This window comes from Xyrauchen texanus, chromosome 35, assembly GCF_025860055.1.
Source record: "Xyrauchen texanus isolate HMW12.3.18 chromosome 35, RBS_HiC_50CHRs, whole genome shotgun sequence".
Taxonomy (NCBI): domain Eukaryota; kingdom Metazoa; phylum Chordata; class Actinopteri; order Cypriniformes; family Catostomidae; genus Xyrauchen; species Xyrauchen texanus.
Genome location: NC_068310.1, coordinates 28,781,452 through 28,798,775, shown reverse-complemented (window position 1 = coordinate 28,798,775; position 17,324 = coordinate 28,781,452). Strand labels below are relative to the sequence as shown.

The following is a 17,324-nucleotide window of genomic DNA, read 5'->3' as shown; positions in this document are numbered from 1 at the left end:
CCCAACACTAGTATAAACACTGTGTTTCTCTGTGTTGCTTTCAGTACATTGCCCAGAATATCAACTTCTGGATCAATCAACAGCATTAGTTTTAGCTCGGCCAGTGGCGTTTGAGTTTGGACCCGAGGGAATTGGGTAGAGGTGGTAGGAATTTTTGGAAACAATAAGGGGTTGCTTAACCCAGAAGTTTTCTGCCATTTACCTTTTTTTTTTTTTCTTTTTTTTTCTTCTTTTTCTTTTTTAAATGAAGAATCATTTCAAATGCTGTCATTTTGACATTTTTATATAAATAAATAAACAGGAAAACCATTTAAATCTAGTGCATCAGTTTTCATTTTAATCATCTTTACTCCCACTACACACACACTCGGCCAATTGACTATGAGAATAAGGCACTTTTCAATGCAAAAGTAACTAACAGGCAACTTTCCATTCAAAATTATGTTACATTAATACTTTTGTTATCAGTAGATGTATATAAAGGGTTCCCAGGCTAAAGATTTTTTTCTATCGCAACCTCTAGGAAAAAAACTGTTCAAGGCCACGTTAAAAAGTTCCTCATTTTTAACCCTTGGTTTGAAGACCTGTTTGAGTTGAATTGTGATGTAAAAGATATACGATTTTAATTAACTAACCCAGGACAATATATGGACAAACATGGTGATAGTATGAAAAAGTGGGACACATGGAACATGATGATCCAGGTTTACTTTAACCCAAGGTTAAAAATGACCCTGGGTTAACAATTTCAAGTATAAAAATCACATGTTTGTTTGTCTATTAATGGTGGATACTGTCAGAGCATTTAAGGTAGTCTAAGTCTTGTGTGTGTGCGTGTGCGTGCGCGCGTGTGTTTGTGTGTCTGGCAGGCAGATGTGGCTTTGTTAGTCGTAGATGCCAGCCGCGGGGAATTTGAGGCCGGGTTCGAGGCAGGTGGGCAGACTAGGGAGCATGGCTTGCTAGTCCGATCCCTTGGAGTCACGCAGCTTGCTGTCGCTGTCAACAAGATGGACCAGGTGGGTAACCATGGTGACCACAATGGCATACAGTAACCACGGCATTGTCAATCATGTTTTTATTTATGTCTGAGAACTCTGCCACAACCACGCTCTCAGCAGTTCTGCTCATCACATCGTGATGTGTGCGTTTTTGCAGGTGAACTGGCAACAGGAGAGGTTCCAGGAAATTGTCTCCAAGCTTGGTCACTTTCTGAAGCAAACTGGTTTTAAGGTAATGTCAAGTGTATGCCCCCCCCCCCCACACACACACACACTCATTTTTCACAAGAAGATAGTTTCGAAGACTGAAGGTGTTAATTTCAAGTTACCTTTTATGTGTGCTTAAGTGCATGATCATTCTTCTCTGATCACAAATATACGAGTGTTTATCTGATCAGTGACACATCAAGCAACTTGAATTCTACAGAACTGTTAATTTTCTCATGTTCTGATTCACATAAATAAAGCTACACAATTGTGCTGATATTCTTACAAGACTTTGCTGGCCTTCAAACCCATATGACTTTCTCCTGTGGAGCTTGATAGATATTTTGCCAAATGTAATGTAAATGGATAGGTGTCTGTACTGATCATATGATATAAACATGCGTGTAATGCATATTCAAAAATGAATTGTCTTTTGCAGGATTCAGATGTGTTCTACATCCCTACAAGTGGCCTGTCTGGAGAAAATCTGACTACCAGGAGCAAAGTACCAGATCTAACTGCATGGTACACTGGGCCATGCCTACTGGAGCAGATGGGTGTGTGTGTTTGACCCTAAACATACATGTTTTGTGAATGTGTTCTTTTCTATCTATTCATATACATAGGGGTGTGTGTGTTAGTGTGCAAGAGTTTAGAAGTGTCTGCTGTGATGATTTTCACAGCAGCACTTGTCTTTTGATGCTGTGATCTGATTGGCGGCTGAACTGTAAGAATCCTCAGCAGTTTTACTCTGACTCACCAAAACTTGATGAGGCAAACAGAAAACCCTTAAGACAACTGCAGCGTTCTTCATTTCTGTGTCCTTTTCTCTCCATCTCTCTTTCTGCAGATGCATTTAAACCTCCTCAGAGGTCAGTGGAAAAGCCGTTCAGACTCTGTGTGTCAGATGTCTTCAAAGGTCAGCAAGGAACCGTCATAAATGTTTTTATAAATAGATTTTGTACCACAAAATATGCAAAATCTAAAATCTAATCTTCAGTGGCCCTAGAAAGTGTATAGACACATTTGCACACTTAAAATTACTGCATCTCTTTGCAACGAAGTAACAAACAAAGTGGCATCTGCAAAGAAATTATGCTAGAGCTTTACTCAGAACAGTTTTTTTTTACCAAATGTACCAAAAGATATTTTTAGTGGATATATAAATTCAGTTTCCCTCAAGTTCACACAAGTGCCATAGAAGTGTAACCACTGGTGTACTGCACTTACATTATCTATGGATATATTTAGCTAATAAGACATTTAATTATTAATAAAGGTTTATAAAGAATATTTAATAAGGTTTCATTCGACATTCATACTTTTTTGATGGTTAAAAACTTTCTCGTTTATTATGCAGAGATAAGTATAAATAAGCTGTATATGTACATTTGAAGTCAGAAGTTTACATACACTTAGGTTGAAGTCATTAAAACTAATAATTTTTACCACTCCACAGAATTTATATGAGCAAACTATAGTTTTGGCAAGTAGTTTAGGTCATCTACTTTGTGCATGACCCAAGACATTTTTCCAACATTTGTTTACAGACAGATTGTTTCACTTTTAATTAATGATATCACAATTCCAGTGGGTCAGAAGTTTACATTCACTAAGTTAATTGTGCCTTTTATTGGCTTGGAAATTTCCAGAAAATTATGTCAAGCCTTTAGGCAATTATATTCTGATAGGCTAATTGGAGTCAATTGGAGGTGTACCTGTGGATGTATTTTAAGGCCTACCTTCAAACTCAGTGCCTCTTAGCTTGACATCATGGGAAAATGAAAAGAAATCAGCCAAGACCTCCGAAAAATTTGTGGACGTCCACAAGTCTGGTTCATTATTGGGAGCAATTAACAAATGCCTTAAGGTACCACGTTCATCTGCACAAACAATAGTACGCAAGTATAAACGCAATGGGACCACGGAGCCATCATACCGCTCAGGAAGTATGAATGTAGTTTGGTGCAAAAAGTGCAAATCAATCCCAGAACAACAGCAAAGGACCTTGTGAAGATGCTGGAGGAAAGAGGGAGACAAGTATCTATATCCACAGTAAAACGAGTACTATATTGACATAACCTGAAAGGCTGCTCAGCAAGGAAGAATCCAATGCTCCAAAACTGCTATAAAAAACTGTTTGCAAGTGCACATGGGGACAAAGATCTTACTTTTTGGTAAAATGTCCTCTGGTCAGATGAAACAAAAATTTAACTCATAACCATAACATAACCATCATTGTGTTTGGAGGAAAAAAGGGTGAGGCTTACAAGCCAAAGATCACCATCCCAACTGTGAAGCATGGGGGTGGCAGCATCATGTTGTGGGGGTGCTTTGCTGCAGGAGGGACTGTTGCACTTCACAAAATAGATGGCATCATGAGGAAGGAATATTATGTGGATATATTGAAGCAACATCTCAGGAAGCTGGACAATGACCACAAGCATACCACCAAAGTTGTGTAAAATGGCGTAAGGACAACAAAGTCAAGGTATTGGAGTGGCACAAAGGCCTGATCTCAATCTTATAGCGAATTTGTGGGCAGAACTGAAAATATGTGAGCAAGGAGGCCTGCAAACCTGACTCAATTACGCCAGTTCTGTCTGGAGGAATGGGCCAAAATTCCAGCAACTTATTGTCAGAGGCTTGTGGAAGTCTACCCAAAACGTTTGACCCAAGTTAAACAATATAAAGGCAATGCTACAAAATACTAACAATGTGTATGTAAACTTCTGACCCACTGGAATGTGATGAAAGAAATAAAAACTGAAATAAATAATTCTCTAATTATTCTGACATTTTACATTCTTAAAATAAAGTAGTGATCCTATCTGACCTAAGACAGGGAATGTTTTCTACAATTAAATGTCAGGAATTGTGAAAAACTGAGTTTAAATATGTTTGGCTAAGGTGTATGTAAACTTGTGACTTAAACTGTATATGCAAAATTCTCAAAAATGTAAGCCGTGGTCTGAGTTTGGTGCAGGACTAATCTGTTTGGTGACCAATGGCTTTCAGAAGGAGTGTGTTCGGGAAACCTGGCAGTGGTGCAGAAATGACACATTTCACATTTAAGTGTCAAAATACTTTTTGGGGCCACTGAATGTAGTAAAAATTTATTCGGTGCAAAAACAGTGCAGAAGTTTCTTGTATGTTTTTATTTTAAAAGTGAAACCTAACAATGAAACGAAGCCTTATTCTGCACTCATTCATAGTTTCACACTGTAACATAGTCATTCATTATTATAACTAGATGGTTTACATCCATTAGCTAAAGCATGTCTATTTTCAGATCAGGGCTCTGGGTTCTGTGTGACAGGGAAGATCGAGGCTGGCTTTATTCAGACAGGAGATAAAGCACTGGTCATGCCACCTAATGAGACCTGCACTGTGAAAGGTAAACATTCAACAGCTTTATGATCTAGAAAGATGCACTGCTTTACAAAGGAACAGCCATTGTTACCAACTTCGATCGATGGCCAATTTCACTGGTTTACTATGTGACAATAAAGGACTACTACTACTACTACTACTTCTGACAAGGAATGTGTCAGCTCCCTCTTCTGGTTTGTTGTATATTTTTTTAAGGAATGTGTCAGCTCCCTCTTCTGGTTTGTTGTATATTTTTTTTCTCTCTTGAACTTGCATAACTGGCAAATGCACATTAGGGTTTTTATACTGCATGCACAGAAAATGTCAATCAATTGTTGGAGGTTTGCATGTCACACTACATGACATTTAAAGGTATTAATGGGATTGTTCACCCAAACATTCTCATAATTTACTCACATTCATGCCATCCCATATGTGTATGACTTTATTCTGCTGAACACAAACAAAGATTTTTAGAAGAATATTTCAGCTCTGTGGGTCCTCATAATGCAAGTCAATGGCTACCAAAATTTTGAGCTCATAATGGCATCATAAAAGTAATCCATTTGACTTGAGTGGTTAAATCTATATTTTCTGAAGTGATATGATAGGTTTGGGTGAGAAACAAATAAATATTTTGAAGTATGTAACTTTTTCTGTGTTAAAATACTTTTTTCTATCCCAGCTTAAAATGCAGAAACAACTATAAGTAATTATTCATGTATTCATTTTCCCGAAAATTGTAAGCACTATGTTTCTGTGGTGCTTTGATAATTGTTCTGTTTGTTTTGACCTGCCCCAACTACGTTAATCAACTAATGGTGTGAGTTTGGGACGGGACAATTTTTTTGTGTGACCAAGGGCAGATTGGGGCATACTTCGAAAACTGTTTTGAAAACTTTGTTTATTTTTGCAGTTCCGTTTTGTGGCATTTGTGGCTCAGAAATTACATACATCAGCCTTAAGTCCTTTTTAATATAAATTCTCCTCCCTGCCCAATAGGTGACGAAATGCACGTACAATGCGAATCACTAAAGACGAATGTCAAAGTGGAGATTGATAGTAAAAAAAGACTTTAATATTGATCTGTTTCTCACCCACACTTATATCACTTCTGAAAACATGGATTAAACCACTGGAGACCACTGGATTATGCTGCCTTCAAGTGCTTTTAGAGTTTAAAAATTCACTTGCATTGTATGGACCTACAGAGCTGAGATATTCTTTCAATAATAATAAAAATTAGAGGTTGACCGATAAATAAGTTGGGCAGTACCTGCCTATAACCGATTAATCAACCAATAGTTTTTAAAATAGATACTGAATGAAAAAATAACACACATTAAAAGAGTGCTGAACTTTTTTCCAAAAATAAACAGTACTGACTGAACCATGAAAATATAAATATATATATATATAAATATTAATATATATGAACTAATATTCAAATTTTTAAGTCAGCTGATTTTTAAATTGAGGTTGTTTCCTTAGTCCACAAGAGGACGCCATAAATACATAAACCATACAGCACCATTATATTATTGCATAAAACATTCCTATCCTGACTGTTAAAAAAGAGCATTTCATTTTCAACTTATGTGCATAAAATAAATAAACAAAAATATTTTGTCAGTCCATATTCTCAAATGTTAAGTCAAAGTAAAATGAGGGGTGAAAACGCTTAAATAGTCATGGTGTTACACTTTAATTGATTCCTTCTACTCCAGATTTAAGCTTCATAATAACAGTGAAATACCACATTGATTTTTGATTCAGTACAGTTGTATGTAGAGTAGCAATATTCACAAATAGCAGTGGTATTCAGCTAAACTCGTGGTGAAGCTGCTCAGACAATGAGCCAAGGCCAGGGGGCTGTTCAACTTGAGGATCTTGAGACAGACACACATTTCCAAGTTGAACATATTTCCTGACAAAGCATTTAAACATCTCATTGCTTAATCTGAGAAACGCTGATAAGAGAGCAAGACGCATGGCCAAAGACCTCCACCAAATGTAAGGGGCTTTTCACACCGAACGCTTTTGCAACCATCCATTTGTTTTTCTATGCAAATGCACGCTATTTGAACGTCTTTGTTTCCCTTGTTTTGGTTTATTCAGCGTCTCGTGCAGGAGCGCTGTTTTTTTTAGATTATGTATGTAATTAAAAATAACTTTAAAGCGTATTGAGACGCCTGCTTTCTGTTAAACTGTATTTGTTGCGCTGTGTCTAGCCTTTTTTAGCACAAGAATGTGATCGATCTGAAGTCATCGTATTACAGTGAGAATAATTTTTTTTTATTGAAATCAGAACCATTTCTAATTTGTTTATACGTTTCTCTCTGCTGCAGGAATATATTAATGTGCTTTCTCGTGTAACTACCTTTAAATATGCAACTTAGCTGGCTAAAAAATTCATAAACGTGACCAGGTGGATATAAACGAATGCAAATACATGGTAATAGATGGTAACAATCGTGACATTTAAACATTTGGCTAGGACTTATATATACTTTTGTCACATTGTTCTAACCGCTTGAGGTTAGCTTTAATGTTGGTGTCCTCTCAGCATTGTCGGCAAACACTGCTGTTCTTTAATAATGCAGCATCTAGTCAACAAATTAATTACTTTATAATAAAATGACAACGTGAACAATATACATTTTCATATTTGATGTTTAAATCCGCATTTGAAGTGATCCACTCCATGCAGAGTGTAGTCTCATGTGTCAAAACAAAAGCCACATGCATCAGGGAAGTGATGGTTATTATTTCACCTCTAGAGGCCACTCTCATACAGCATAACGACAGCAGACACTTCCCAGCCGCTCCAGCACTGGACTTAACGGGGAAATACTATCAGTGTGTATTTTTGCCGATAATCAATAGTAAAATGCTTCCTCACCCTCATATATATATAAAAAATCAATAATATATCAATAAGTGACCAGACATGTTTTATTATAACTCATGTTAGATAATGCATGTATGTTTAAATTGTATTTCTTTCTACATTTCTCATTCTTATGTTATTTTATTGCACAATTAAAAAAAACACAGTCTGAATAAATACTGTATGGTTATGTGTATGGTTTTTTTTTCTGTATGTGTTATTTATCATCCAGCCAAATTAAGCAAATATAAGAGAAAAATAAAATGAGTGGCGTTCTTCTTAGGTCTGTAAAATAACATCATGTGAACTGGCCATTCACTCATATTTATACTGCTTTAAACTTTCAGTTTTACTTGTTCTGGATGCTGAATGCAGACTTCTATTTCTCTGTAGGGATCACCCTCCATGATGAAGCTTTAGACTGGGCAGCTGCTGGTGATCATGTCAGTCTGACAGTAACTGGCATGGACATCATCAAAATAAAGTAAGCATGCAAACATACATTGGTGTGGAAAGCATTACCTTACTTAAGAGCATACCATACCGTAACATTATGATTAAATAATATTTTGGTTATTGCATGATACTTAAATCTAACAGATTACAAAAATGTATTGCAAAAAAAAAAGTCATCATTGATTCTGTATGATCATGTTTTCTCATTGCTCTCTCCTCTCTGTAGTGTTGGATGTATGTTCTGTGATCCCAAAGAGCCCATCAGAGCGTGTACAAGGTTCCGAGCAAGAATTCTCCTCTTTAATATAGAAGTTCCTGTTACGCAAGGCTTTCCCGTGAGAAAACACTTGTTTATCTTTCTGCATTCAGACTTATGTTGCATTTGTAGCTTATTAATATACCAGCATATTTTTATGGGGGCTGTGCAAATGTTTTAAAGGTATTTAATTAAAGTTAATAGGTCCAGTGGTGTGACACGCAATATTCCATCTAAAACGATTTAAACGTTCTACGACCATTATAAATTAGATAAATGACAAATAACTAGATTATTTGTCTTAACAGATTCTCCACCATTGAAATCGTAATACAATGTCTAGTTGTAACAGCTCACAATTTCTACTGTAAGGAATTAGCTTTAATATATGAATTATAATTTATTCACTTATTGGAGTGATATTATTCTCATGACTTATTGAAAATAATATCACATGTATTTAGGTACAGCTTTGAAGCAAAATCTTTCAGAAACAGGGATGAGATTATTTATCAAAATATACCACAGTCACGTCGTCTTTGAACACAGACAAACTTTATTACTATTCTAAACATAAATCTAACACATCTATAATGAAACACATATATACAGAATACAGGTTGGTGAACAGAGTGACAGAATGTGAAATAATTGATCAGTACAGTGAAAATGAACTTTATGGAGTCTGTTGACAATACCTTAAGAACCATTTATCCTTCTTTGAGTCTGCATCGATTTGCAACCGGATTACCCAAATTATTTAATTAATACACCAGCACTTTGAGCACAATATTGGAGATGTACTTGCTTGTCTTCGTGGTGTCTCCTTGCGTTCTTTATGTGGCTTGGTTCTCGGTCGAAAGTTCTTTCCGTCGATGTTTTGATCTCTGTATGATTGATGATTTTGTCTGTATGAATGATAATTTTGAAGTGAGGCCGTAGAGAGTGATGATTTTTCTCGGGACGTCGAGTCACGAGCTTCCTTGGACCTCACATGGCATGGATCTCTTACTGGTCAGCGGAGCGACCAAACAAAGCACGTACAGGCAGAAGAGAGGAGAGCCGAAGAGCCTCAAGAGCCACGAGAAGATGATGAAGAGGCAAGAGCGCGTGTTCTTCCTGTTTGAAAATATTTGCCGCATCCCCAAATTTGTCCCGCGCCAATCAGAAGTGACTTTTCAGAGTCACATGGTCAACTGGGCTGTCTTTTCTGACAGTTGAGTTATGGTCCTTTGTTTCAGACTCTTAAAAATCTCCCACGCAAAATGAGTGCATATTTAATCGTGAGCTTTTATATCTTGAGAATGGTACAAGAGACATGATATTCGTTGTCATCAGCTTTCTCTGCATACACCAGCAAATGCTTGCATTCTAAACATGAATTTTTTTTAATGGATGTTATATGTAGATAACAAAACATGAAAATCCCTAGTTACAAAATAACACTGGTTAATTCATGGGTTATACAACATGGATGAAACATTACACACATTTTAAAGAGGTACATCAGGCTATAATCATTAATTTGTCAGTTATACAATTTCCACAGTTCAAAGCAATTGTCAGGATTACCTAGCAAGACTAGGTCTTGTATAAATCGTGGATGCATTCTGTACATTCTAGAAATCTTTAAAGCATTGTGACTGTGTAAAATGTTCCTGGATTAAGATGAAATGTCTTGCTATTCGAGTCGTGCAAATCTGATGGGTCATTGTAAACAGAACAGCCTGGTTTACTCTGTGTGGGGGATCCAGCAGAGGGCCTGTAATTTATGACGTGGAAACATTCCAAACTGAAAGACTGGGTTATTCCTAGATCCAAATCATGTTGCTGGAATTCTTCTGCATATATAATCTTACACAGATGTGTAAAGATTTCTTAAGCAGAACACAAAAAATATTTTTAGAAGAATGTCTCGTCTCTGTAGGTTCCATACAATGCAAGCGAGTGGTGATCAAAACTTTGGTTTTGGTTCTTTGGATAAAACTTGGGTTTGTTTGGATAAAAGCATCTGCCAAAGGAAATAAAGGTAGCATATACACTACCGGTCAAAAGTTTTGAAACACTCATGCTTTATTCTAATTACCTCAATTACACTTCCTAGCGGTCCGCACATGTGTGAAGGACTAGGAAATGTAATTGAGCTTGAAATCATGATTGTGCTTGGAGACTGCAGTGGTAAGATGTAGAGTGAAAAAGGAGTTTCATTTTTGTCTGCTCTCACCCAAAATCGATTGGATTGCTTCAGAAGACATCGATTAAATCAATGGTGTCATATTGATTACTTTAATGCTGCTTTTTAGTGCTTTTTGGAGCTTCAAAGTTTTGGTCAGCATTCACTTGTATTGTACGAACCAAAAGCTGATATACAGCGCATCCGAAAAGTATTTTTCCACATTTTGTTATGTTACAGCCTTATTCCAAAATTGGTTAAATTAATTATTTTCCTCAAAATTCTGCACACAATACCCCATAATGACAATGTGAAAAAAGTTTGTTTGAAATCTTTGCAAATTTATTAAAAATAAAAAACGAAAAGAAAAAACATGTACATACGTATTCACAGCCTTTGTTCAATACTTTGTGGAATCACTTTTGGCACCAATTACAGCCTCAAGTCTTTTTGTGTATGATGCTACAAGCTTGGCACATCTATTTTTGGGCAGTTTCTCCCATTCTTCATTGCAGAACATCTCAAGCTCCATCAGGTTGGATGGGGAGTGTCAGTGCACAGCCATTTTCAGATCTCTCCAGAGATGTTCATTCGGGTTCAAGTCTGGGTTCTGGCTGGGCCTCTCAAGGACATTCACAGAGTTGTCCCGTAGCCACTCCTTTGTTATCTTGGCTGTGTGCTTGGGGTCATTGTCCTGTTGGGAGATGAACCTTCGCACCAGTCTGAGGTCCAGAGCGTTCTAGAGCAGGTTTTCATCAAGGATGTCCCTGTACATTGCTGCATTCATCATTCCCTCGATCGTAACTAGTCTCCCAGTTTCTGCCACTGAAAAATATCCTCACAGCATGATGCTGCCACCACCATGCTTCACTGTAGGGATGGTATTGGCCAGGTGATGAGATTTCCTCCAGACATGACGCTTGCCATTCAGGCCAAAGAGATCAATTTTTGTTTCATCAGACCAGAGAATTTTGTTTCTCATGGTTTGAGAGTCCTTCAGGTGCCTTTTGGCAAGCTCCAAACCTTTACTGAGGAGTGGCTTCCGTCTGGCCACTCTACCATACAGGCCTGATTGGTGGAGTGCTGCAGAGATGGTTGTTCTTCTGGAAGTTTCTCTCTCCACAGAGAAATGCTGGAGCTCTGTCAGAGTGACCATCGGGTTCTTGGCCACCTCCCTGACTAAGGCCCTTCTCCCCTGATCGCTCAGTTTGGCCAGGTGGTCAGCTCTAGGAAGAATCCTGGTGGTTCCAAACTTCCATTAACAGATGATGGAGGCCACTGTGCTCATTGGGACCTTCAATGCTGCAGAAATGTTTCTGTACCCTTCCCTAGATCTCTGCCTCGATACAATCCTGTCTCAGAGGTCTTCAGACAATTCCTTGGACTTCATGGCTCGGTTTGTGCTCTGACATGCACTGATAACTGTGGGACCTTATATAGGCCGGTGTGTGCCTTTCCAAATCATGTACAATCAACTGAATTTACCACAGGTGGACTCCAATCAAGTTGTAGAAACATCTCAAGGATGATCAGTGGAAACAGGAGGCACCTGAGCTCAATTTTGAGTGTCATGGCAAAGGCTGTGAATACTTATGTACGTGGGATTTTTTTTATTTTTAGTAAATGTACAATGATTTCAAACAAACTTCATTCACATTGCCATTATGGGGTATTGTTTGTAGAATTTTTAGGAAAATAATGAATTTAATCAATTTCGGAATAAGGCTGTGATATAACAAAATGTGGAAAAAGTGAAGCGCTGCGAATACTTTCCGGAGGCACTGTATTCTAAAAATCTTTGTTCCGCAGAAGAAAGACATACACATCTGGGATAGCTTGAGGGTGAGTAGATGATGAGAGAATTTTCCTTTTTGAGTGAACTATTCCTTTTATAAACATTACTTTTTATACCTTTCTTTCTTAAAATGAACTAGTGAAGGAAAAAAGGTGAATTAAAAAATTGTGAAAAACTAGAACCTTTATGCATTCATATACATTTTTACCTAAAATCTTGATTTTAGAGAAGTACATGGACATGTTATGCTTCAAACAGCCTTTTGTATCTACTTGTATTTTGTGTTTCTATGATTCTCAGGTGCTGTTGCATTATCAAACAGTAAGTGAACCAGCAACTATTAGGAAGTTAGTCAGTATATTACACAAGAGCAGTGGAGAAATTCTCAAGAAGAAACCAAAGTAAGTGTGTGGATGGATAAATATGTTAATAGAATCATGTTTGTTAAATATAAGTGTGTGTGTGTGTGTTGTGATATATATACACACACACATATATGCAGGTATAAACTTGTATACTGTTGTTGGAATAATTACTCATGTCATGCACAAAGTAGATGTCCTAAATAACTTGCCAAAAATCTAGTTTGCTAATATTAAATCTGTGGAGTTGTTAAAAAATTAGTTTTAATGGCTTCAACCTAAGTGTACGTAAACTTCTGACTTCAACTGTATATATAGATAAATATTCAATATTGCGTTGGTCCCCCTTGTGCAACCAAAACAGCGCCAACCCGCATCTCAGAATAGCATACTGACATGCTATTCTTCTCACCACAATTGTAAAGAGCAGTTATCTGAGTTAATGTAGACTTTGTCAGTTCTAACTAGTCTGGCCATTCGCTGTTGACCTCTCTCATCAACAAGGCATTTCTGGCCACAGAACTGCTGCTTGCAGGATGTTTTTAGTGTTTTTGGCACCATTCTGAGTTATTCGAGAAACTGTTGCGTGTGAAAATCCCAGGAGATCAGCAGTTACAGAAATACTCAAACCAGCCCACCTGCGCGTGCGTGCGTGTGTTTTTGTGTATATATATATTTAAGTTTTTTACATGGAACACAAAAGAAGTTCTAAAGAATGTGAAAATATACAGTGATCAGTAGCTGCCAAATTCCAAAAAGGACAAAAAGCAACATAAAAGAAGTACATACAACTTGTTCACTATATTCTAAGCCTTCTAAAGCCATTCATTTGCTTTAGAAAGTAAATTAAAAGTATTAATTTAAAAGTAGTTATTCACTGAAAATCTTCCCCACCTCAACTCTCATTTTCTGTTCCTCATAATCAAAACTGCTGCATTGCGATTGGTTACATCAAACCTGGTGTCATATTGATACACCGAGATTTAATTTTGGGGGGGAATCCCAGTCCTTTGACTAATGATTAGACTTGTGATTTAGGCAAAGGGTGTTAATGCTGTACCTATTTTGTGCAGGTGTTTGAGTAAAGGACAGAACGCAGTGGTGGAAATTCAAACACAAAGGCCTGTGGCTCTGGAACTTTATAAGGATTATAAAGAACTGGGTCGATTCATGCTCAGATATGTGGGATCGACTATTGCTGCTGGAGTCGTCACAGAGGTAAAACATGCAGTTTATGCTCTGATACAAATACAGATCTTGAATAATATACAATGTCCTTGTGTCCATTAATATTCTTGGGTATTGCATCATAAAAATGCAATTTTGTTAATACTGTTGATTTTTATCCTGTTGTAGATCAAAGAATAAAAACAAGTCTGAACTGGATCCGTCTGCACATACTGGAGGAACAGAAGTGCATTTCCCCCTTGGAGTGTACACAAATGCAAAGTGCATGCAGATACACAAAGATACCCATTAGGCAACCAGACACTGAGGCTACAGTTAATTTTACAGAAAACATAAACCTTTTCAAAGGCTGAATGTTGTGGTATGAGTGAATGTCTTGTGTTCAAGTTGCTCTTCAGCTTTCAATAAACGAATGAACTGTATATTATCCCACATTTCCCTCAACTTAAGCCCCCTTGATAATCCACTCACTAATTAATACCTGTACTTTAATTCCATCAATTCATTTATACACCTCTGATCAACAAACTGAACTCATTTTTATTTTATTATGTGACATTTTATTTAGATAGTTGTAAATGGCAATATTTCTAACTACAATGTGGGAGTAATATGGAATATTTAGCCTTGGTTCAAGTCAAAAGTTTTAAAGATTTAAATAAGAATTAATTAGGGGTGTGTACATTAGTGAAGGGGAAAAAGGACAAACTAAAATGAGCATACTGTAGCTGGCTGCCCTCAACTCGATCTATTTCTACGTCCTTTCAGCCATTTCCTGGCTTAATGACGAGAAATCATAAGCATATATCAACTTGGGGAGTCAAGATGACTAATGGAGAAAGAGATGTAGACTGGACAGGAAAGAATTGAATGACGCATAAAACTCATTCGGGTGTCTATAATCAATCATGAATCACTTTAAGCATTTGAAGGACATCATTGTGTCTGACTTGTCAGATCTTGACATTAATATTAAGGGGTTTAAATTTAAATGACTTTTTGTTTGGGTGTATTGAGGCTGAAGTTGTTGGATCTGTGTAAAGCTTCATCAGAAAAATAAAAATCACTGTGGAAAACATGAGTGTCTATAAATAAACACAAACATCTCATGTATTTGTGTGCATGTATTTAATTTTTAATTAGTGTTAGGTAAATTCTTATATGGACCACAATTAAAAGCCTACTGAAGTTGTGGTACTCAGTTTTTTAAATAAGTGAATATAATAAAATAATATTTATTTGATGTCTTTGCTTAACATAAAGATATAGCAGCTAATGAATAAAAAAAATTAAGTTTGCAAGTGTTGTACAACAAACTTGAGACAATATAAGCCCTTATGCAACACTTCTTACTATTGGAAACACTTTGATTTCTCACGGTATAGTGTAGCCCTGCCTCAGCAATGTTCTTGACCATTTTAATTCATGTACAAACAACTGTTCACTGATCTAACAAGAACTTGAATGCTTAAGTTTGTTAAAAGGAAAGACATATTATTGTATGATAACACTACAATAAGGTTCTGTTTGTTAATATCAGTTAATGTATTATGTATCATGTACTAACACTGAACAAAAACATACAGAATTTATTAATCTTGGTTGATTTCTAAATATGTTACTGTTCCATGTTCAAGTTAGATTCTAATGCATTTATGTCAATGTATTAAACTTTTAATGTTAAAAATGTTTTACATTTTGAAATTAACATTAACCAAGATCAATACATGTACTGGAATTCATACTTTACTGGTGCAGAATTGTTGTCCAAGAACACATTGTAAAAGTGTGGAACTGCAATTTTTCACTCCACTCTCTGATATTTAATGACATCATCAATATAACTTAGAGTTTAAGATTTTTAAGTAATAAACTTGCAAATATATAGCAGAAAGTGGTACTTTAAAATTGTAATGTGATTGACAGAATGCTGCTTTGACCCCACCCACTTATTCAAGATTACATATTTGCCTACATGTAACATTAGCAACAAGACTGAAAAATATGGGGCTGTACTTGACCTTTTACCTCTTGTTTTATGGCTCGGAGGTAGCTGACTTGATTCAATCAGGGTGACAAAATAATTGTTCCAAAATACTTAAAATGTTCCATTGAGCTCTGAGCTAGTCCTAATTTATGTATTTTTCTGTGCTGCAGAGATCGACTTATTCCAAGTGCACTAATCACAGACCCAAGGGAATATGCCATTAGCTCTGCTTTAAACAGCATCAAAGAGTTTTCTTAATTACCCTTAAGAACATTTTTGACTATCCTTCTTTTTGTGCTACTTAAATTTCAGCTAATTGTGCTCTTTGATCTTGTGTTCAAACTTCTAAAAAATGATTGTCTAATGACCCTTCCTTTAATTACCTGCATCACTACCTACAATGACATTTAGAGTCAATATAGCCTCTACAATAAATATAGATGTAGAGGGTCCTTTCTTTTGCTTTGCAGGTCTTCTTATGATTGGCACTACGTTTTTCCTGAGGAATCAGATTTATGGGTTTGGAAGTCCATGCATTTACCTATTGCATTTGTGTTTTCTTTTGGAGCCAAATGTCTTCTCCATAAAATATTCATGACATTTTCTAATATGTGTAACATTTATTTATATAAATTTACTGTATAACAGGCTTCACTTCTTGCCTTTTCAACACCATGTCATCATATAATCTTTGCTGGTACAATTTAACCTCCCATTACTGTTTGGTCATTTTTGATCAAAATCACATTTTCAGATGGAATATTGTTTTCTTTATCTGAACACTAAAAGTATAACCCTTAGTGACGTTTTCTCCATTTGCCTTCTGATTTGATAAGTGCAAGTAGTCTTAAAACAATAGCCTTTACTGTTTGCACTGTCCATAAAGAAATTCAAAAGATGCAAACTTGTCAAAAACAATATACATATCCTCAGCTGGCGAAGGAAATACCACCTCTGCTGGGCCTTTTTCACAATGGAGTCAATGTGGGTTTCCCACTCTAGGTCCTGTGATATGGTAGTGCCCAGGAACCTGAATGACTCCACTGCTGCCCAGTGCTGTTTAGAATGGTGAGGGGGGTCAAAGTTGACTTTAGGAGGAACACCCCAACAATCATCTCCACTGTTTTGAGCGTGCTCAGCTCCAGGTTGTTTTGACAGCACCAGTGAGCCAGCCATTGAACTTCTCTTCTTTATACAGACTCATCGTCATCTTGAATGAGGCCGATGACAGTGGTGTCGTCTTCAAACTTCAGGAGCCAGAAGGGTCCTTGGCGGTGCAGTCATTGCTATACAGGGAGAAGAGTAGTGGGGAGACCACACATCACTGTGGGGCACCAGGGCTGATTGTACATGTGCTGGAAGTGAATTTCCCCTGTCTTCATTTTGTCATTTTGTGAAATAAAATTAAAAAAAATCAGGCAAAATGCAGAACACACACAGGACAAAGAACAAAGTCAGAGTCTTCTGTTTTAAACTCTATTTGAATTTTCAGTCCATTACTGTTCATTTTATTTACAGTTACTAAACTGACACTTTCAAAACAATGAAAAAAAATAATTATAATATCTATACTTATAATTGTCATAACAAATATATTTAAGATTTAGTTTTTCTTTTCTCACCAGAAGACAGCAATCACA

At 36.6% G+C, this 17,324-nt stretch overlaps 1 protein-coding gene across 1 annotated transcript in view; it reads left to right on the top strand.

The window, feature by feature from the left end:
- The window catches only part of LOC127628411 (HBS1-like protein), a 40,202-nt gene extending 24,619 nt beyond the window's left edge, over positions 1–15,583 (top strand). Inside the window, exons 9-18 of the mRNA XM_052105137.1 lie at positions 870–1,016; positions 1,156–1,230; positions 1,645–1,762; positions 2,056–2,124; positions 4,498–4,602; positions 7,861–7,951; positions 8,150–8,258; positions 12,448–12,548; positions 13,583–13,727; positions 13,866–15,583. Of these exons, the coding sequence (XP_051961097.1) occupies positions 870–1,016; positions 1,156–1,230; positions 1,645–1,762; positions 2,056–2,124; positions 4,498–4,602; positions 7,861–7,951; positions 8,150–8,258; positions 12,448–12,548; positions 13,583–13,727; positions 13,866–13,877 (972 nt within the window). The 3' untranslated portion in view covers positions 13,878–15,583. The remainder of the gene's footprint in view (positions 1–869; positions 1,017–1,155; positions 1,231–1,644; positions 1,763–2,055; positions 2,125–4,497; positions 4,603–7,860; positions 7,952–8,149; positions 8,259–12,447; positions 12,549–13,582; positions 13,728–13,865) is intronic.
- Positions 15,584–17,324: the final 1,741 nt, after the last annotated feature.